The sequence below is a fragment of the Rutilus rutilus genome (assembly GCF_951802725.1).
Source record: "Rutilus rutilus genome assembly, chromosome: 10".
In the NCBI taxonomy this organism is placed as follows: Eukaryota; Metazoa; Chordata; class Actinopteri; order Cypriniformes; family Leuciscidae; genus Rutilus; species Rutilus rutilus.
Genome location: NC_140215.1, coordinates 18,376,134 through 18,398,682, shown reverse-complemented (window position 1 = coordinate 18,398,682; position 22,549 = coordinate 18,376,134). Strand labels below are relative to the sequence as shown.

Genomic DNA, 22,549 nt, shown 5'->3' with positions numbered 1-22,549 from the left:
ATTTGTCAACAGAACCAATTAAAGTACAAGTCAGGCTAAACTAAATCGAATCCAATTACATAGTTTCCATTTCTGTTATTTAGAAATCCACTGACTCAAAGAAAGTTCATACATTTCTGTACCTTGTGTATAGAGTGCAGCATGCCAATCTCCAGCTCCAGGAGCCATTTTTCCACCTGCCCACGAGCTTTAGATGTAGAGATAATATCCAGCAGCTCCACCACCTCTCCTTCGCTGCTTCTCATATGAGTGATGTCCAAAATGTCAGTGAACACCACGCTAGCAATACCTTCAAAACACTTCTTCAGGTGAGGCTGCACCCTGAAACATAAAGGTGGCGGTGAACTGATGCCCCTTTCCAATGCAAATCTGATATTTCATTTGAGGTGACATGCAAAATCAACTGCACCGTAATTATGTTTCAGCAACACCGAGATGTTTAAAAAAAATCTCTCTTTCAGAGAAAAAGCAATACTCGAATGTGTAACCCTGTGAGACGATAGCATGGACAACTTTTTATGTCGTACCACCTGGAATCAGTGACTCTATTAACTTTTATCTTCATTTATTATCACTTCAACCCTCTGATTGTTTGTGACCCACACCTCCGCAAAACAGCTGCTGTAATTTGAATTTTTTTTCTTTTGTAAAGCTAGAATGTCAGATGAAACTAAACTCAAATGTATAAAAAAATGGGGGAGACGCAAAGGATGAGGGAGAATGACACAGGGAGAGCAAGAGAAAGAGAGCAAGAGAGAGGTGGGCAGAACTCTCAGAAGAGCAGAAAAACAAGGCAAGCTAAGGCCAACATTCCTAGTTTTGTGAAACCAAAAGTACAATTTGAACTTGCATTTGAGGCATCATCATTCATCATTAAAAAATTACCTGGGGTGAAATATATTTGGTTATACGTTAAGGACCTGCACAGGGGAGCCACAGCAGAGAAAGTAGGCCAGTGTCACAGGGAGAAGAAAAAGCACTATAATTAAATTCCCTTAGTAAATACTGGGTTTTAAGGGGTTTAAATTTGGTTTTCAGAGGCAGAGGTGAAGCTAAATTGCTTTTCATTTGTCCTTCCATGTTCCTTTTGAGGCCTCACATGCTAAATGTTCATGTAGGCAAGAGTGGTTAGGTAGGCAGTGTAACATTATTTGGATATGCCCTGAGAGACATGCCAAAGTAGGCTATGTGAGAACATAAGACATATTCATAAATATCACAGGCTTGAGAATTAAGCTCTGCAGAGTGAATGTTGTGTTTCTCATTTCATGTTACAATAAATTACATCTAGCCTACATTCTTGCTTATACCAAACACTCTTCGTAGCAGTTCATAGCAGTTAATATTTAATACTACTAGTGATTTCTTTCACAGCTATATGATGAAAAAAGACCATGTTTAAACTGCAATACAGTTGTAACAATACAGTTTCAATCCCTTTTATTCTTCATGATTCATTCAGAAAAAGAAAGCATAGCAGCAATTGACCAAAACTTGCATCATCTTAGGTTTTTTTTTTAGGTTTTTTTTTTTATAATTGAGAATGAACTGACAGATTTAGTTCCCTTTCAGTCGAGAATGTCAGACGTAGTCGACGTCGACTGAATGGGATCACGCTAGGGAGTCAATTGTCTTCGAGCATGCGAGCACAAGCAAATGAAATTTTGCATGCGTGATTTGCATCACACACTCCGCCCCACGAAGCAGGTATAAATACGGAAGTGGATGCACGCACTAGTTGCTTTTTGCTTCGGAGCCATTCGAATGTGTCTCTGAAGAGTGTTGTTGAGTTAAAAAAAAACAAAAAAAAACGAGCAACTGTCGGTGCTTCTTCAAGGAAGACTCTCCCAGCTGCTGATGGTTCTACAGCGCGAGTGCAGCGGTGATCGCGAGCTTTGAGCTCTCAACTGCTGTTTTAACAGCAACAAAATTTCGCTTTGTGTTTGTTTGTCTGACGGCTGGTTAGAGGGCGGAAAAGTGAGTGCTTCACTGTTTCAGTTCACTGTTCAGTGTTGCCGCGGTCATTCCCCTGTGTGCTCCGGCACTAGTGAGAGTTTTTTCACTTCCTGAAAGAGCAACACGGGTGCGTTTGCGTCTTTTCAAGATGCTTTTCCACCTGTACGTTTCTGGATGTGATCGTTTCCTGTCCCCCCATATGGACGGTCACAATGGTTGTTTCACGTGTTTGTATTAGTATATGTGTATATAATGTATGTGTACATATGCAGCACGTTAAAGCAGCTTTTTGTGGATAGTTTATGTTCTCATTGCGAGGATATGACTATCGCGATGTTGTGATCGAGACTCGCCTTCATGCGTGAAGTTGGAGACCCCATTACCACGCCCCGCTACGGCGCCGTGTGGGATGGGTGATCAGAGGATCATAGTGAGGCTTCCCCGCCCGGTTACCAATCCCTGTGGGCCCCTCACTCCTCTATCACATCGCAGCCGGTGTGTCTGTTCCACCGCTGGCTCCCAAAACGGAGCAGGCGGTATCCACACTTCAATGAAGAGTAAATTCCTCTGTTCCTGGGCCCCAAGAGGGCTAGTCTGACTGTGTGTGACCCTGTAAAGCCTTACACCCCTCAGCCCCCTCTTGTTCGCCAGCTGGCAGCTGGGTGCGTTTGAGGACCCAGTCATCCGCCTTCTCACGCTTCCCCTGCCACCCAGTGGAGTCAGGTAAGTGTTGCACCGCACACTTAGATCCCGCTTCGGGCTGCCTTCGGGCCTCTCGAGCCGGATTCCTGTCCTCCACCTCGCTGCCCCACCTCGGGTACATCTGTGGTTCCTGGCCCTGGTCCGGTTTTGCCGAAGTCTAAAACGCTTCCAACCGATGTCCAGCCTGGCCTCATTCGGTACCTTCAGACCCGGCTTGCAATTCATTTCACTTGGCTTCCGCCCAGGCTCAGTGATATTCATCATACCTAGGTGTTGAGCAGAAATGCTCCTAAAAGATTTTTTGTGAGATCCATCACACCTAGGTGTTGAGCAGAGCTCCTGTCCTGTGTGTGCGCGCCGCAGTCCTACTGGCGAAGGACGCATGCTAGCCGTTGGTATGGAGTTTGGCTTCAGAGCCTGTACTTCATTGTACCCTTATTATGTGGTGGGCTACGACCATCTTGGTTCTATGTCAACTAATACGGGCCCTTTTTCGAAAGCCTCCGTTCACCTGTAAACACAGAGTTGCATTCTCAATGCCCCGTCCCCAAGCTTGGTCTGCAGCATTCGACCTGAAAGATGTGTACTTCAGATCTCTATCCTTCCACTCCACAGGCTTACTGTGTTCTTCCATTTGAAGATACGAAGTATCAGCACATGGTCCTACCCTTCGAGTGCTCCATAGCCAGTTGGGTCTTCAGGTCAACTGGGAAAGAGTAATCTCGCCCCAATTCCGAGTTTCTCTTTTCTAGTATGGAGGTGGTCTCGGTCTAGTGCATCTCTCAAGTGAGGTGTGCCAGCTCAGTGCTATTTAGAAGTGAGAAAGGGTCCCACTGAAACTTTCAGAGGCTCCTGGGGCATATGGCAGATGCAGCCGCACGGCTTCCTAAATATGAGACCGCTTCAGCACTGGCTTGATGACCGAGTCCCTAAGGTGGCCGTGGCAGAGCGACACGCTCCTGTCCCCAATCCCTCAGGCCCCCTAAGCAGACCTTTGTTTCCCCGGGCTAGTCGCTCCTGGAACAAGAGTCCTCCAAATGATGGCTGAGGGGCCACGTATAAAGGGCATGCAGTAACAGAGCTCTGAGCGCCCTCTGACTGCATTGGCATTCGTTGCCTCGAGTTGCGTACAGTCCCTCGCTTCGAGACACCGCTGCTCAGCGAGCTTGTACTGTTCTGACAACATTGCGACCGTCAAAGCCGCGCTCCCCTTGCATGTTGCAACTCGCCCGCCACCTCCTCAAAGTCAGAAGCTTCTAAGGTCGCTGCATTGCACCTATTTTTTCTGGCCTGCTCAATCGTGCCGCTCACAAGCCTCACGACAGCCTCCGGTCCGGATACAGTGGAGACTCCATCCCCAGCTGGCCAGCTGTTCGGACCACTTCGGGGCCGAACAGCCACGTCTGTTGCCCCTCCGAACCCGTCCTACGCCAGTTGTTTCTTCTCTTGTCTGAGCGGATATCCCTCGACATAGACTCCGGCCACAGCTGGCCCCGGGCCCCGCAGAAATATGCTCCCCAGTGAGCCTTCTTGCACTATGGTGCTTAAATCAGGAAGAGAACAAGTTCAGTGATCTTCATCACACCAGGTGTTGAGCAGGAATGCTCCTGAAGCTCAGTGAATTCCACCACACTCACGTGTTGAGCAGGGATGCTCCTGATGCTCAGTGATCCCCTTTCACATCTGGTGTTGAGCATTGCTCCTGTCTTGTGCAATGGAGCAGGTCTTGTTAGTTGCCCCTTATTGGCCAACCAACCTCCTCCTCTCAACAGCCTTCCTGACACCTTCCTCTGAGCATATTCTCAGGGATGGGGCACGATGGCACCCGCGGTGGTTCTGGTCTACCGCAAGAATTGTTATGCAGTAGAGACCATCACTTCTGTGAGCACCCTCTAGAAAGACGCTTGCTCCTATAGAAGTCGAACCTGTTTGTTGAATTGAGTCTTCTCTCCGTGAGGAGATCCCGAAGGTGTTCGATCACTTCACCCTTTTAAAAACTGCTTGTGGTTGGAGTGAGGGCTGTCCCCTCCACCTCAAAATGTTGTGGCTTCTACATTGGCGGACATCATGAGGCAGTGGATTCAAACGGAGTGCGATTTGATCGTCAGGTCCCTGAGGCGAGCAAGGAGATATATAACACCTTGCGTCCCCTCCTTACCCTCTTGGCTTTTTCTCTGGTGCTACTGCACTGCAGAGACCGCCCCTGAGCCATCGCAGGCACTGAGTTAAAAAAAAATTTTTTTTAAGAAATAGTTATCCTGCTCGCATGGTCTCCACTAGAGGGTAGGGACTTGCTAGCTTTCAGTCAACGAGCTGTGCCTGGAATTCGGCCGGCTAACTCTCACAAGTTGAGACCCCGGTCTGAATGTGTGCCCAAGGTTCCTACCTCTCCTATGGGACCAGGTGGTGAGCCTGCAAGCGTTGCCCCGGAGGAGGCAGACCCAGCCCTGGCTTTCTCTGTCCGTCCCCCTCAGTGCGGTTATACGTGATCAGAATGCAAAGTCTAGACCTTAGACCAGCTCTATCTGTTATGGAAACCAGCAGAAGGGAAGGCTGTTTCCAAGCAGAGATTGGCCCACTTCAAAGTGGTTGCCTTCGTCTTGGTGAGAAATCCCAAGATGCACGTGCCACCTGGGCGGTGAGCTCCTCCTAAGTGAGAGTACTGCTCCCTCCTAGGTGTTGGCATAAAGTGCCTCGCTGAACAAATGTTAAATAGAGTTGGGGGCTGGGCGACACCTATACACATCTAACATGTGTCTCGAACTGTTGCTTCCCGTGGGCTCCCTTCACATGAAGCCATTTTAACCGTAAGCACAGTTCGAAGTGTCGGCTTGCTATTCGCCTCCTATGGACTGGATACGTGCACAATTTTGCTCCAGTAGAGTTCCCCTTAACCGAACCCTGTTGAGTTTCTCCATACTCTGCGGCATCGGACGTGGCGGAGCATCCGAAGCCAGGCTTACCACTCGTATGCACTAGTGGAACTTGTGTTAGGCTGGGTCCATATGTTGCGATCCCTAAGGTGATCCCATATGTGTACGGCTCCCTGCGGTGAGCCCGTGTCTTCCCTCGGCAGAGTTGGTTGATCCTCCCCCCTGTTTAGGCTGGAGTCATCCCAGTGACATTTCCATATGTTGTACTGCCTGGTCAGCCGTCCAGTCCATATGTGTATCTCCCACATGTTACCTCCCCTTCGGGCCAGGATGTGGTTTCCACAGCGTACTTTTCCTTCCTTGACAAAGGTACGCTTTCCCAGTGGTCCTGTAGGAACAGCAGTTGACTTCCCTGGCCTAAGCCTCGCCCTTCTCCGCCTCAGAGTTGCGGGGGGACTTGAGGCTTTCTACCCAGGCACTGGAAAGTGGCAGCTCTAGTGGCGTTTTCCAGGGTTAAAGATCCCATTCAGTCGACGTCGACTACGTCTGACGTTCTCGACTGAAAGGGAATGTCCTGGTTGCGTATGCAGGACGTAGTCCCTTTGCCACTATAGCTGGACCACCGCTGACAGAGTTCTCACGGCTCCTCAGCGTAAAGCAACTAGTGCGTGCATCCACTTTCGTATTTATACCCGCTCCGCGGGGCGGAGTGTGTAATGTAAATCACGCACGCAAAATTTAATTTGCTCGTGCTTGCATGCTCGAAGACAATTGGCTCCTTAGCGTGATCCCATTCAGTCGACGCCGACTACGTCCTCCGTTCCCTCCTTCAGGGTTGCATACGCAACCAGGACATTCTTTCCACCATGCAGTCATCCAGCCTGCCCTTATCATAAAGCAAACTATCAACACAGCGGATTCCAAATAGCAAGAATATTGAAAACAGAAGCCTTCAAAGTCAGATCCCCTTAACTGCTGACAAACAATATTCCTCAAGCCTATAAATCATATTGTTTCCAGAAATATCTTCTTTAAGCCTCTTTTCCTTTGAGGATGTGGAGAAAGTGTAAATTACTGTAACTCACTACACTAAAAGGGCAAACCCACAGAAAGTCTGACACTTCATATAGCTCCAGGAACAGCTGTAACTGAACCAGTGGATATGATTTAACTGTGGACCCAACAGAATGATCAACAGTGGTCGCCAATGTGGGCTTTTCGATGGTCAATGCCTACACTGACGAGCCAAAACATAACCTGTAACAGGTGAAGCGAATATCGTTCATCATCTCCTAACAAGGCAACATAAGGTCTGGGTAGATTAGATGGTAAGCAAACAATCAGTTCAAACAATCAGTTCTTGTAATCAACGTGTTGGATGCAGGAATAAAGATATTAGCGAGGGCCAAATTGTTATGGCAAGGCGACTGGGTCACAGTATCTTTAAAATGGCAAGGCTTGTGGGTTGCTACCGGTCAGCAGTGGTGAGAATTTACCAACAGTGGTCCGAGGAGGGACAAACCACAAACCGGCGACAGGGTGTTGGGCGCCCAATGCTCATCGATGCACTAGGGCAACGAAGGCTATCCCATCTGGTCCAAGCCAACAGGTCTACTGTGGCACAAGGAATGTGTCACAACACACAGTGCATCACACTTTGCTGCGTAGCTGCAGACCAATCAGAGTGCCTATGATGACCCGTCCACTGTCGGAGGCACCTACAGCGGCCACACGAGCATCTAGATTGGAGTAGTGGAAGAAGGTCGCCTGGTCTGATGAGTCCCGTTTTCTTTTATATCACATGGACGACCATTTACATGCATTGTTTACCTGGGGAATTGATAGCACCAGGATGCACAGTGGGACAAGGACAAGCCGGTGGAGGGAGTGTGATGCTCTGGGCAATGTTCTGCTGGGAAACCCTGTGTCCGGCCATTTATGTGGACGCAAATATGACACGTGCCACCTACCTAAACATCACTGCAGACCAGGTACTCCCCATCAATGGTGTTCTTTAGTGGAATTGGCCTCTTTCAGCAGTATAATGAACCCTGCCACACTGCACACATTGTTCAGGAATGATTTGAGGAACATGATGAAGAGTTCAAGCAAGGTGTTGCCCTGGCCTCCAAAAACCCAAGATCTCAATCCAAATGAGCATCTGTTGGATATGCTGGAACAAGTTCGATCAACGGTCTATACCTTTGTTGGTTGGCACTGCAGGTGATCATAATGTTTTGGCTCATCATTGTATATTGATATTTAGAAAGCATGGTCAGCAATGAGAGTTATAATGCCAATATATACACTTCCATTTAAAAGTTTGGGGTCAGTAAGATATTTTTTTTAAGAATTTTTTTTAAGCAAAAGACTTATATTTCAAATAAATGCTGGTCTTTTGAACAGAATCCTGAAAAAAATGATCACTATTTCAGCAAAATATTACTGGTTTCAACAATCATAATAACAATAAATGATTCTTGAGCACCAAATAAGCATATTAAAATGATTTCTGAAAGTGACACTGAACACTTACAGTAATGGCTGTTGAAAATTGCCTCTGCCAGGAATACATTTCATTTTAAAATATAATAAAACAGAAAACATTTAAATTTAAATTGTAATAATCTTTCACAATATTACTGTTTTGCTGTTTTTTTTTTAATGCAACCTTGGTGAGCATAAAAGATATCTTTCAAAAACATTAAAAAAATATTGCCAATCCCAAACCTTTAAACATTAGTGTGTATATAACCATTCAGAGATATTAAATGACATCCCAATATTGCTAAAATTAAAAGAAACGTTGTGGCAAGCAAGACAAGCAAGACGGTGACGTGATTGATGATAAGCGCCACCTGCGCGCTGCACCGGTCTCGTATCTCTCACGGAGGAGCATTGGAAGCATAAAAGGAGGAGTGATGCCAGTGAAGGACGAGAGAGGACCAGGCCTGGAATTTTACGTTATGTTTTGTTTATGTGTGTGCAGCAGTCGTCCGTGAGGGGCTGCCGCCTTTACTTTTGTTTTGTGTTTGTTTATTTTTGGATTATTCAAGTATGTACGCTGGTTCCCGTCTCCTTCTTCCCATAACAACTAACCTTCATTACAAATTTACACAACATTCACTTAAAATTCACAAAAAAAAACAAAAAAACATCATAACCCACTGACAAAGCCATCGGTAAAATTGGGAAATATACAGGTATTGCCAAATGTCAGCTGATCTATCTGACCGTCACTGTACTTAACACTTTCGAAAGTTCCTCTTTACCTGGTTGGATCTTTAGTCTCAGAGAGGATCTCTAGCAGCTCATCATTGGACAGGAAGAAAAAGCGGGGGAAATAGAGTCTCTTCTTCTCCAGGTATTCATTTAGACCCTTCAGAATGAGTTCTAGCAACTCGTTACTGCTTTTCATCTTGTCTAGCATCTTTTCAATGGCCACCACTGCCAGGACATGCTTGTCCTAAGAGAGAAACACATGTGATGCACACAATGAATATCACAAAGGGAAACATTTAGACACAGTTTGCAAGACATTTAGCCATGTCTTATAAAATTCAAATAAATTATGGGATAACTAGATTTTTACATCGTCTTCAGAAAATATGAGTGTTGCTTATAAAACATATTGCTGTGATGCTAGGTTGTATGTGATTTGCAAGTCATTGTTATGCAGTTATTAGGTGTTCTAAGTAGTTGCTAGGGTGTTCTGGGTGGTTGCTTACAGCCCCAAGCTAAAAGAGACCACCAACAAGTCTCTCTACAAAATTCTGGGGCCGGTTTCACAAAGATAGACTTTGACTATGGCTTAGATATAGTAGATAGTCAGACTTCAGATAGACATCTAAATCAGGCCGTTGCACAAAGCACTTAAGACTCTGACTATCTTAAAGAGTTAGTTGACCCAAAAATGAAAATTCTGTCAGTAATTACTCACCCTCATGTTGTTCCAACCCCGTAAGACCTTCGTTCATCTTCGGAACACAAATTAAGATATATAATTTGTGTTCCGAAGATGAACGAAGGTCTTACGGGGTTGGAACAACATGAGGGTGAGTAATTACTGACAGAATTTTCATTTTTGGGTGAACTAACCCTTTAAGTAGGACTACACTGCAATGCATTCTGGGTAAATTAAGACACTTTTCAAAACAAAAAACATGGCGGATTGAGTAGGCGCATTCAGCCGCTCAGTGCAGTTTACCCCAGCGGAAAATATGTGTTTGTTGGAGGAGTATAACAGTTACAAGGACATTTTACTTGGGAAATTTAGTGGAGAATGTAGTAACAAGAAGAAATGTTTAAATTATGAGCCATTTTCCCTTTTCTTTTGGCTGTTTGTAAAGTAACTGATTGTTACTGCTGGTTGCCAAGGTAACATAGAGTCTTAGACCTAAGTTAGCCTGGGGGTAAGGTGTCTAATGTTTTTGGTCTAAATTAAGCCAGTCTTTATTTTTGTGAAACAGTCTAACTTGCATTAGACTAGTCTATGAGCAAATTTTAGACTTGTCTAACACTATAGACCGGTCTAAAATAGCTTTGTGAAACCGGCCCCTGGTCCTTAGATATGGCTTGGGTTCTTCCTTCAATGCACTGTAAATCTATGGGATTCAAACATTTTCAACATCTCTCCTCAACAAGCCCCATGGTATTATTCATGTCAGCCAGTGTGAGCTACAAGCTGAAGTTTAATACTTAGGTTCAAATCCCATTCCCTATGTATGAGAAAAAGTTTCTATAACATGAACCACTAATAATTTAGTAGATCAGTAAAGTGCATATTTGACCATAGCCAGTCATATTAGACCGATGTCTAAGGAAGCCTCTGGACCGTGTGAGCTGTTTTTAAGTTTAGCTGCACTTCAGTAGAGAAACTCAACAAGAATGAAAATCATGGGTAATGAAACACCATCACACTCCTTTTAATTCTCTGCCCCCAAAGTTCAGACAAATCCAGTGATGAAAAGATGATATTCATAGCCATATTTCCCTGCTCTCACAAAAGAGTTCATTTATGAAAGGTGTCTCCCACTAGGAAAGCTCATCCCATCTTTTGCTGTCTGATTTTCAAACGCTCCACCAAAGGTTGTATGAAGGCCACGTCCTTCATTAAAGAGAGGAAACAATTGGATACCCCACCGCTCCTTTTCCACCTCTCACAGATGCTGCTCACCTGTAAAGAGATAATAATTGCTTTTTCCCCTTTTCGGATTGCTATTGATTTTCTATTACCTACGGTGACTAGACTTCACGTTCACGAAGAGATTGAAGTTTAACGATCACTTTTGGATGACAAAAAAAGCCTGAGTTTTCTGACAGGGACTGAGAGGAAGTAATGAGGGGTTGTTAATAACCAAAGTCTACACAAAATAACCCTTTTAAAACATGAAAACACCATTGCATGACTCTAATGGTGAAAGAGAGAGGGGATGTTTTATGCCAATTACTCTTTTAATTATGCTCCCTCTCCGTCACACTGAATTACTTAGAGTAAGAGGGTGAGTGCTGCCGGAATGCGCCTGAATAAAGAGATGCTGAAAATCATCCGCTTCCTTTCACAGGGTGCAGAAACATGCAGGTGGGCTGTTCAACAAATCCAGATATTCACACTTACTGATCGTGTTTCCTTCATGAATGCAATACCTTTCATTTACAGTAGCAGTATGCCTCGGGTTCGAGAACAGCTTCACATGTCCCTACTTGTGTTTTAAGCTAAATAAAAACTGGGCACAGATCTGCATCTACTGCGCTGATGTTTCTCCCAAACACCCCACTGATATTGTAAGCATGTCTTTCTTTATGTACTGCTGTTCATGAAACCAGCATTCCTGTAAAGCAGCAACAGGCAAGAGCACCTGCCTTCCAGCTGAAATAATGTATGTCTGCTTTTCCGAGAAGAGCCATTTATGGCTTCTAGCCTAATGTGGAAATCATGGAGTGGTGTAGGAATTATTCAAAAGGAAAACATCCTTAAAGAAGCCCAGAATTTAGAATTCAATTACAGAATGTTTATCTCTGTTTCTGTCAAATGGGGAAAGTTAGAAACACATTAGAAAAAGTAAATAAAATCTGGAGGCGACGAACAGCTCTGTGGTTACCATAGATGAAGAGAGACACCTAGTGGACATTCTGGTATTGCAGTTCATAGAATCATCTGATTATGGCTTAGGCACAAAGCTGTTTTTTCAAAAACTTGCTTTCACAGAATTGCTTTTGATTCATGTATAAAGAAATTCTACATGACAAAGCTTATATATGACTATAGTGAGTTTCTATTTCAGACTGTCTGTCAACTATCAGCAAAAGGTCTGTTTTAAAAGTGTTTTTTAACTCCCTTAAAAGGTGCTGAGGTTTTTTTGAACATATGGACACATATTTTCTCAAACCTTGTGGAGGGAAGCAGCGTGAATCGTGCTGCACGACGACCTTGTTTTCTGTACACTCCCAGATTTGAGTCCCTCCAGACAAAATCCATAATTCCTATTTGATGGTACAGCCAGGCGACTTTTTTCCATTTAGAGGAGGACAACAGATATTGACGTCTCTCATAGCACTGAGACTGAGATGAGTGACTATGTTTAGCCGTGTGTCTGAAAGCTCTCTCATTTGTCATGAACACACAACAGTTTTACACAAAAGATATGTCAGGAAGTTCTCCAAAGAGTTATTCTCAACTCTAGATTTAAACAAACCCAAATTCATGTTTATATTTTGGGCTTTCTGACTCACCAAGCTGACTTGTTTCATAGAGTCCCTCCAGGTTTTGTCCACAGCAGTAAAGCGACGTCCCTCCTCAGGCATCTGGGCCATGATGTCTGGGGAACTGAAGATCGGCTCAAGGTAGAGCCATGTGCCCTGAACCTTCAGCCACTCATCCATAATTTCCTGCAGCAAAAGCAGCTTACCCTCCCATTCCCTGAGATACATGCATACAGACACATTCATATTCAATGTATATATGCTAGACGAATAACTAAAACCTAGCGCCTTTCCACCATCAGGCTGAAGGGTTATCATTGCTGAACCATGTCGTTCTGTACAAATCTGTCCTCACTGACAAGGTTAGGGTCTCTTTTTCCATTTTTGTGCTGCTAAATCAAGATTACAAAGTATGTGACCAATCGTGAGTCACTAAAGCCATTTAACCAGCAATTTAGTCCATACAGGTTTTAATGGAAATGATAATGTCAACATTACTTAGATTGCTTAGAATGTTTCGGCCCGATGGTGGGGAAAAATAGCTTGTTTCACATGCAAATTTAGAGGAAGTAAGGCAGGGTGTAATAAGTTGCGCCCCAGTAAAATTTTCCTGATAGGCACAGTAGATATGGCTGAAAATAGGATGTAAACTTTTACAACTTTTAAAATTACATTTTATACCCAATTTTAGCAATACTCTATGCAGAAAATTCATCTGTAAAATTAAACTAATTAGATGATATGCAGGACTTCACTTACATTACTGTTTGTCATAAAATAAATGAATGAATGAATGAATGAATGAAAATAATCAAATATGACAGCCGCAATTCCATATACGTGTATAAGTATGGCATCTTTGTAGAATAAACACTTATGAGGCACTATTGTTCATACTGACTAAGGGTACGTTTACAAGACAACGATGTGCTAAAAACAGAAAAGTTTTTTCTTTATACAGATGACAACGTTGTCAAAACAATCACCGTTCACACGGATCCGCGAAAAACGACTAATAACGCTAAATTATTTATGCCAGACAAGTAGTTGGCGATGTCGCATTGTAAATAAAGACTATGCGCCCGCGCACATATGCTTTCTTTAACTACAGTGCACTCGAGCCGAACACACGCATATAGACACAAATTACATAATCTATCATTTTTTTGTCTGATTTTCATTCTAAGGATGTTAATCTTTATAATGCAATATTATTGCTCTGTCTTCTGGGTAAATTTAATCTTCACAAAAACAGAAACATTCACTGTAATCCCAATTTTAGAATGCCCTCCTCTGATATAAAGTCATTTTTTACTTCCTTTAAGAAAATGTCAAAACCTTTAAACACAAAAGCTTTAAAAACATAATCGCTGAGTCTGCTGTAAGGAACCTTTAATTTTCCATGATGACAAAATGTTATATTGTGTTGATTTGTGTAATTCTTATAACCACCTGTGATGATGTCCGTATGCCCTTATTTCTTACTGTTAACACCACAGACATAGTTTAATCACCATGGGAAAATCTCAGAATAAAACTGGGAGTTGTGAAAAATATGATACACTGGTGTTTTGCCAGATGATAAGTTTATCTATGTATCATCTTTTTACTCTTTTAATTCATTTTATAACTGTATCATATATCTCTTTTAATTTCTTTTATAACTGTTTTAATTTTCCTTGCTTTTATTTTGTGATTATTTTAAAGTGCCCCTATTATGCTATTTTAAAGTTTCCTAATGTTGTTTTGGAGTCTCCTACAACAGGTTTACATACATCAAAGGTCAAAAAACTGTTTAATTTCCTCATAATATACATTTACACATTACCACATTTTCAACGATTCTCAAACGACTCGTCAGATGAATCAATCTCTCTAAATCCCGCCTTTCCGCGAGCTACTCTGCTCTGATTGGCCAGACAGCTCAGTCTGTTGTGATTGGTTTACCGCGTACAGCGCACGTGTCGAAAACAAAAACGCCCATTGCCATAACAATGTCAGCTGTCCTGAGACTTCCTACACCGTAAACTAAAGACAGTAATGAACAATGACGTTGATTTTACCATATCAATGCGAGCGCGAGTCCAATGATGAAACACTGGAAGAACTAGCTATTCAACCCGAACCTCCATCGCAAGGACGAATCGAGCAGGACATTTCTCAGTGATACACTACTCAGTTTGAGGTACATTATGAGATGTTGCAACTTTAATTCCTCACCATCCGCATTAACAAGTGCATGTCCATCAACAAACCGATTATTTTATTTTTAGAGTATTTTTGTAATATATTGCGGTGAACACATGGAAACTGTGTCAATAACAGCGCATGTATGCAATGTAGCCTATACATTAGCCGAGCTCTTGCGTGAATGACTGTTGTAACATAAACGTTGGTAAAACAAATCTTGCTCCATGCTTAATCTTTCCTCAAAGTAGTGAGAATGACACAGTTTATTACAGTATTATAGACACAGTTATAGGTAATAGTGGCCCACAAACTGATTAGGATAAGTATTTCAGTAAGACAGTAATAATGTGAGTTAACCAGTTAGCAGGAGACCTACACAATATAAAACTCAAAACTAAGTATTTTGAACACCTTCTTTCGAGAGCAAGCGGTTTGCGAATCCTGCATTGAACTCTTCGAGCTTCGAGCCGAATCTGGCCGAGCATGTAAGTCTCACCGCACCGGCACCCATCTTAAATTAGTTGCTTACATTTACAAAATGAGCCTATAGCAGACATAAGCCATTTTAATAAAAATAAAGGTCCATGTTTTATAAAATGTCCACGAAACTTAATGAAATGTTTAGTGAAATTAGAAAATATTTAAGAGATCGTTAATAATTTAGTTGTATAGCCTACATACATGTTTTTATATCCACATATTTTGTTCTAATGTAATAAAGTAATAATCTCAGGGTTTACTGGATTTTACACAATTCTTTTTGTAGTGTGGTATTGGTGGTGATGTACTAAAATAAACATTGTCAGGTGTGGACCTTTCTTTTTCTCACCGTTGATTCCTGATGGTTAAGAGGACAATTACTTGAGTCACCTCCTGTCGTTTCACAGAATAGTACAACTGCAAGCGCGTCAAGTATAAACACCTCATCCGTTTGGGAAGGTGCACGTGCAGTCTATGGTGACTCGCACTGCGGAGCCAGGCGAAAGTATAAACAAGGCTTAAGGAGACAGCGGCACAGCCGTGCTTTCCATGCGTTTTAGACGCGATATGTGAACAGGCGATGATAAGATCTACGGGCGATGCGCACACATTTTAATTAAATATATCGAGCGCTATATCGAACATTTTTTATATCGTTACCGACAATGGTGTACCGTTGATAAATACCAATACCGTTTTATCGCCCAGCCCTATAAAAAGTCTTCCGTTTTTAGTTGAAAATGGTGTTGTGTAAACAGCCCCTAAAATGTGACACTGGAGATGTTTAAAACTATTCCCAATTCTCACCGTATCTCGGCCTCAAACGGCTTGATGAATGGTGAGCCCCTCATGGTCTGGGTCTTGACAATATGATCATCCAGCAGCATTTGAATCTCATCCAACGAGGATAGAATGGAGGTTCCCGTTTCACGATAGGGCAAGAGGGTGAACTCCATCTCTGCCCATTCACTGGCCATGCGCTCCATGGCCTTTTCAAGGCCGTGTTCCTTACTGGCCCCTTCGCTGATGGTTTCAAAGGCAGGGAGGTGAGCCTCCAGATGCAGGGGAAGAAACTGGGCCACACAGGAATCCTCCTCTGAGGGCTTGAGGGGGAAGCCGACAACTGTAGACATGGCCTCCCAGTGGCGCTCACGGAGACCAGGATTGCAAAGCACCTGCCGAAACAAATCATCCCCATAATTAATGAGCATGCCGGCACAAAATCTGCACTCAGAATTCCCCAGAAAGCGTAGCAGATTTCAGCCCCTTGCATGCTCATTTATTAAATATTTTTGCTCATTTATAATGCGTTGAGCTACCAAGAGTGAGGTACTCTAAGTTCTATTTAACACATTTTACCCTTTTTAAATCATACCACAAATTTCCCCTACACCGTAAAAAAGGTGACACAAATGAAAAGAATCATATCTCTGTACCTGTACTAGAGGAATGTGTTCCTTAAAAGTTTCCACTTCCGCTTTCACAGAGGTAGCGATATGAAGAGCTTTGGGTGAGCCCTGGAAACTTTTCTCAAGCTTGTACAAGGAGCGGATGTAGTTACCCACATCACCTTCCACTTTGTCCGGGTTGACGGATGCAAGCGGGCCGGTCACCCACTGATGGTGCTGGCTCTGAAACTCAGCCGCCATCTCATACAGCTGCAGATAAGGGAGCAGACGGTCTTGAACCGTTTTGCGATGTGGGTACTGAGAGACAGGCCAGCCAAATGCCTCCTCCTCCTGGTTGAAGCCTCTGATCTGATGGATAAAAGAGTGTATAAGTTTGATTGTGTAGGTGCAATGATAAGAGCAGCCATTCTCACAGGCACTCTAAAACTCTGACAAATCCAATTGACAAATGTGCTAAACATCTATTTTGTCTGCACTTGTGTGTGAATAGGCTTTGGCTCAAGCATTTCAGAATGACAAGAACATCAGGTTTTCTTTTCATCTCTGAATGATTTTTTAATCAGTAAATCAAAAACCAGTATTCAGTAAATGAGTTTACATAATAGTTTATCTGCAAGTCTTCTTATTAAATAAAAAATGTATCTGCCTAAGTGAGCTGTGAGGTTTTTTTTATGTGCATTTTGGAAATATTATTTACAGATATGGAAACAAATTTAATTTTGTTTCAATCCAGCATTTTTTATGCAATATCACAAGAACATGTGTATGAAAAACCATCTAAAAGAAGCAGTGAAACAACCATAATTTCCCCATTTCTTTTACCTTTTCCATAACCAAGTCCAGTTTGGAATTGAGGGTCTGGGCTTTTTTCAGATACTTGCTGAGCTCAGAGACGTCACCAAAGGTCATAAACTCCTCCACTTGCTGTTCATAGCTTTTGAGATCCTCCAAAACCCTCTCACACCTCAACTATGATTGAAAAACACAGATTATTACATGCATTAGTGTAGCAGTGTCAGAGTGAACATAAAAGTGCAGTTTTTCTACATATTTGAATTAAGTGTTTTAGGTGATTTTATACATTTGTATCTTGTAAGTTTGGATTTTTTTTTAGAGCTCTTGTGTTTTTGATGATTCTACGTACAAAATAAAAGCTTGATTCTTATGCTTGGAGGTCTCTTATTGTTTTCCCTAATTGTTGTTCTTATTTATCTACTATACAGTTTAATGTACAAAGTGTTGAATAATGTGAAGGTCTGTTGTGTGTCTAAAGATCTGTTGCCATGTTGACATTGTCTATATGACAATAAATGCACAAGCATGTTTGGTTTGACCAATTGTTTTTAGAGTTGCCTATGCTGATTGGTCAGCGTGTGGCATTTCTAGTACCTTGAGGCCGTCCTGGAACTGGCTGGTGTTCTCACTGATAATCTGGCGGTGCTTATCAAAGATGGAAGGCATTTGTGCATGACGCTGGAAGGCCATGCTGTTCAGCTGAATGTCTGTGACCGAGAATGTGACATAATCCACCAAGAAACACAACCTGCTATTGGAGTCCTGGAGCTTAATTTCCAACTGAGGCATCTCCTCTGCCTCAATCTTCACCACATATTCCTACAGCATAAATGACAAACAGGAAATGACATACTGAAAGGTCTTTTTTTTTTGTCAACAGTAATTTAACAAATATGGTTCAAAGATAGAGCTGGTCAGTATTACCTTAAGTTCCATGAGTTCCTGTGTGTTTGATGGATTTCTGAGGGCTTTGTTTGATATTGTATCATATTCCTCGCACAACCTAGAGATCAATGACACAGATTACTAACAGGTTACTGACAAAAAATTTCAGAAATTCGTCAGTGTCTTACTTGTTATTGAACTCCTGATGACCCTGCAACATATGAGTGACCAGTTTCTCCAAGAGACCCTCCGCTCGCTTTACGAGGGCACGGACCAAATCATGGGAGTGCACTTCAAACATGCCCAAACGCACCACCTAAACATAAGAAATTAAGATTCTCAGTCAATCGTAATTCTGTGAGCAAAAGCTAGTAGATTGTGAACAGGTACACTCAATGTGACTAAAGATCAACCTTCGGGGTGTTGTATTGGATTTCATCAGCCAATTGCTGGTAGCGGGTCACCTCCATCATCAGCTCCTGGAAGGAGTGCTGCTCCTGCAGGAACTGGGTAACATCATCCTCAGCTTGCTGGGACACCAGCGGAGCATACTTATCATAGAGACGGATATGCTTCAAAGGTTCAGCGCATTCTGCATGAATTACCCGTCTGACCTTCTCCTGCTGGGCTTTCAGGATCTCTGGCAGGATGATGAGCTTCAGAGTAGGGTGTGTTTCTGGGCCAGGCTAGAATTAGCAGAGTATTAAATGTGTAAATACATGAAATATTAATGACAATATTCAGAGTAAAGACTGCTTTTTAAAGGAATGACATTTGTGTTTGGTTATAGTAGCTAATCTTTGTAGGAGGTGTGATAACATACTTTCTCTGTCTCTCTCTCTCTCTCTCTCTCTCTCTCTCCCTGAAGACCAACTACAATATATACAGTTTTTGTGCCAAAAACATTCAGAGTTTGCTAGAAATGTGCATGCTAAGTTAACAGAGTTCTGTTTCAGAAAGAAAAATCTTTGTGACTCAGTTAAAAAAAATGGTCTGTTTTCACAGGGGAGGAAATTTGGAATTCTAAAATATAAAAAAAAATCAACTAATAAACTCTTTTATCTTAAAATATCAAAGAAAATTGGATTCCTCATGATATGATCCCTTTAATATTTCAGCTATCAAACCACATAGCACAAGCAAGATGTAAAATAAAATTAAAAAAACATATGTTTACCCATTCTTGGTACAGCTTCATCTCCACTCGGGGGATCAAAGTTAAGGATTTCAGCATCATGTCATAGATGTTTAGAAGGATGACTTCAAAGTCTTTGAAATCAGGATCAAATTTGATAGTATTTTTGTCCAGCACCAGCCTTAGGATAAACCCTGGATGCTCATAGGCTCGCACTGAATGCTTCAAAGGGGGGAAAAACATGTTACTTTATAGGCCATGGAGATTTATAAGGATTGTTATAGCGATATAATACAGCGATATAATAATTCACTTTTCTCAAAAGGGTTCAGAGTTTCAGATGCAGTGGTACAAGAGATCTTACAGGGTCTTGGGCGATGAGGTGCGTGTAGTCCTGAATGGACTCCAGGGCCAGGCTTTGGAGCTGGGTGGTCATGAGCGTAGCCGCACAGTTGTAGAAAGACTGCAGTTGAGCAACACCAGTATTGCTAGGGATCCGTTTGCGCTTCTTACCAAGATAGAAGATTTGCTGTACTTCTGGTATCCACCTGTTTGATAAAAAATAAATAAAAAAATTTAAAAAAAAGGAAAAAAGAAACAAGAAACAATCATAATTGCATTGTTTTTGCAGGGTACAGTCTGTGATTGTCAAGTTATTGTCCTCTTCCATAAAAATTGATTAATGTGGTCAATTATTAATTGCAATTACTTACTTTTCGAGAAGAATCCCTATGGCATATTCAATGTCTTTTTTGACTAACTGCTGAAAGGTGGACAACTCCACAGACTCCTGCTTATCGTGGAAGACCTCCACATTAATAAGGCGCAACTTCCTGCAGAAGTGAACAAGACAATGTGGACATTATGGAAAAGGAGGGGAGAACAACAGAGGCAAGCACAATGATGGAATGGAGAATAACAGCTATGTGACATCAACCATGGCCCCTCCCTTGTGATAAAGTATTGAATGTGCACTTGCAGAGCACTTCAAATCTTAAAAATATATAAAAAACTCTACAGATAATATGATATTAATGAATTAAAGGGCAATTAAGTGTACTTAAATAGAGTACACTTTCATAACTATGTTAGAAACAAAGTGTGCTTTGTAATAATGCCACATTTAAAAAAAAAGTTTTACTTTAAAGTACATTTTAAATCAATAAAAATTCAAACGGATGAGGCGTTTATACTCGACGCACTCGCCATTGTACTATTTTGTAAAACGGCAGGGGGCGACTCAAGTAATTGTCCTTTTAACCATCAGGAATCAACGGTGAGAAGAAGAAAGGTCCACACCTGACAATGTTTATTTTAGTACATCACCACCAATACCACACTACAAAAAGAATTGTGTAAAATCCAGTAATCAATACATCTATCTATAAATTACAGAAACGTCTGTCTGTCTGTGTGTCTGTGTGTCTGTCTGTCTGTCTGTCTGTGTGTGTGTGTGTGTGTCTGTTAACCGCATATCTCTCGAACCGTTAGTCCGATGGATTTCAAATTCGACAGGTGTCTTGCCACGGGCATGAGTAAGTGCAGTGCCAAGTTTGATGTTGTTTGGATGAGAAATGCTAAAGATATTGTTAAAAATATCAGTAAAAGAAGAACTTAGAAGGTTGTGGTTTAAAAATAAACATTCTGACATTAGAGAGTTATGATAAGACATACAGGTTTAATTTATTTGTGTTTTTAATAATAATCAGGAATTCAATTATATATCTATTTATAAATTACAGAAACGTCTGTCTGTCTGTGTGTCTGTGTGTCTGTCTGTCTGTCTGTCTGTCTGTGTGTGTGTGTGTATCTGTTAACCGCATATCTCTCGAACCGTTAGTCCGATGGATTTCAAACTCGACAGGTGTCTTGCCACGGGCACGAGTAAGTGCAGTGCCAAGTTTGACATTGTTTGGATGAGAAATGCTAAAGATATTGTTAAATATATCATTTTTATAAGGTTGTGAGGTAAAAATAAACATTTAGTCCAGGCGTTTTAAGCCAAAATGGGGGTCAACCGTGAACAAATTGCAACAGAATCAAACTCAACTGATTTTGTATCCTCACTATGTCCTGATTAAGGAAAAAAAAGCCCCGAAGAATCCCATTAGGGGAAAGTTCCGAAAAAGACCCAAATATATCCTATTCATTCGCCTATTCATTATTTTTCTCACATGAATAGGGTAAAAACTTTAACCTTTAGATATCACCATGAAAATTACTGAGCTGATTACTTATATCAAGACAAACAAAAAATGTATTACAAGTTTTTTAAAATAGTTTGTTAACATGGACAAACGGTGCATAATCTAATTACAGATGTGCTAATTTGCATAAATACCACAACAGCTCTAAACATTGGGTCTAGCCAGGTGAAAATGTCTTGTTGAATCTTGTTGACAAATAACAGTAAAATACTTAATATTAAGGTCTGAATGGAACCCATTTAGGCTACACATGAACATCAATACAAAGAGGCAGGAAGAAGTACTTTAAACCAGCCTTTATTTACTATTATTGCAGAGATGGGGTTTGGGGCTGGGTCCGTGGGACTGTTTCTGGGGATTTACTTTTTATTTTATTTACCTTTTGTCTTCTGCATTCTCCTTACCATTGTCTCCTGTTCTTGCCTCAGACTCATCCCCCAGAAACAGTCCCACGGACCCAGCCCCAAACCCAGTCTCTTAAAAATTAATAAAGGCTGGTTTCTAAAGTACTTCTTCCTGCCTCTATGTATTAATGTTCATGTGTAGCCTAAATGGGTTCATTCAGACCTTAATATTAAATATTTTACTGTTATTTGTCAACAAGATTCAACAAGATATTTTCACCTGGCTAGACCCAATGTTTAGATCTGTTGTGGTATTTATGCAAATTAGCACATCTGTAATTAGATTATGCACCGTTTGTCCATGTTAACAAACAATTAAAAAAAAACTTGTAATACATTTTTTGTTTGTCTTGATATAAGTAATTAACTCAGTAATTTTCATGGTGATATCTAAAGGTTAAATTATTTACCCTATTCATGTGAGAAAAATAATGAATAGGCGAATGAATAGGATATATTTGGGTCTTTTTCGGAACTTTCCCCTAATGGGATTCTTCGGGGCTTTTTTTTCCTTACTCAGGACATATGGAGGATACAAAATCAGTTGAGTTTGATTCTGTTGCAATTTGTTCACCCTTTTTTCCTAAAACGCCTGGACTAATTCTGACATTAGAGGGTTGTATCGGTCAAAGTAGCCCCAAGAAGGTTGTGGTTTAAAAATAAACATTCTGACATAAACACTCTTCTGAATATTATAGTTTGGTTCCAGAACGTGATAAATCCATTTTGATTAGACAGACGTTTCTGTAATTTATAGATAGATTTGAGTAAAAATGTGTTTTCTTTACCAAGAAAGTGGCAAGATGAAAAC

General features: G+C 41.6%; 1 protein-coding gene across 1 annotated transcript in view; it reads right to left on the bottom strand.

Annotated features, from left to right (window-relative positions):
* dnah7 (dynein, axonemal, heavy chain 7) overlaps positions 1-22,549 on the bottom strand; it is a gene marked incomplete at its 5' end in the record, with an annotated part of 85,794 nt that overhangs the window by 59,884 nt on the left and 3,361 nt on the right. Inside the window, 13 exons of the mRNA XM_084422387.1 lie at positions 123-321; positions 8,804-8,997; positions 12,264-12,450; positions 15,711-16,078; positions 16,340-16,660; positions 17,135-17,281; positions 17,702-17,926; positions 18,032-18,110; positions 18,181-18,308; positions 18,406-18,678; positions 19,170-19,349; positions 19,492-19,675; positions 19,841-19,960. Of these exons, the coding sequence (XP_084278513.1) occupies positions 123-321; positions 8,804-8,997; positions 12,264-12,450; positions 15,711-16,078; positions 16,340-16,660; positions 17,135-17,281; positions 17,702-17,926; positions 18,032-18,110; positions 18,181-18,308; positions 18,406-18,678; positions 19,170-19,349; positions 19,492-19,675; positions 19,841-19,960 (2,605 nt within the window). The remainder of the gene's footprint in view (positions 1-122; positions 322-8,803; positions 8,998-12,263; positions 12,451-15,710; positions 16,079-16,339; positions 16,661-17,134; positions 17,282-17,701; positions 17,927-18,031; positions 18,111-18,180; positions 18,309-18,405; positions 18,679-19,169; positions 19,350-19,491; positions 19,676-19,840; positions 19,961-22,549) is intronic.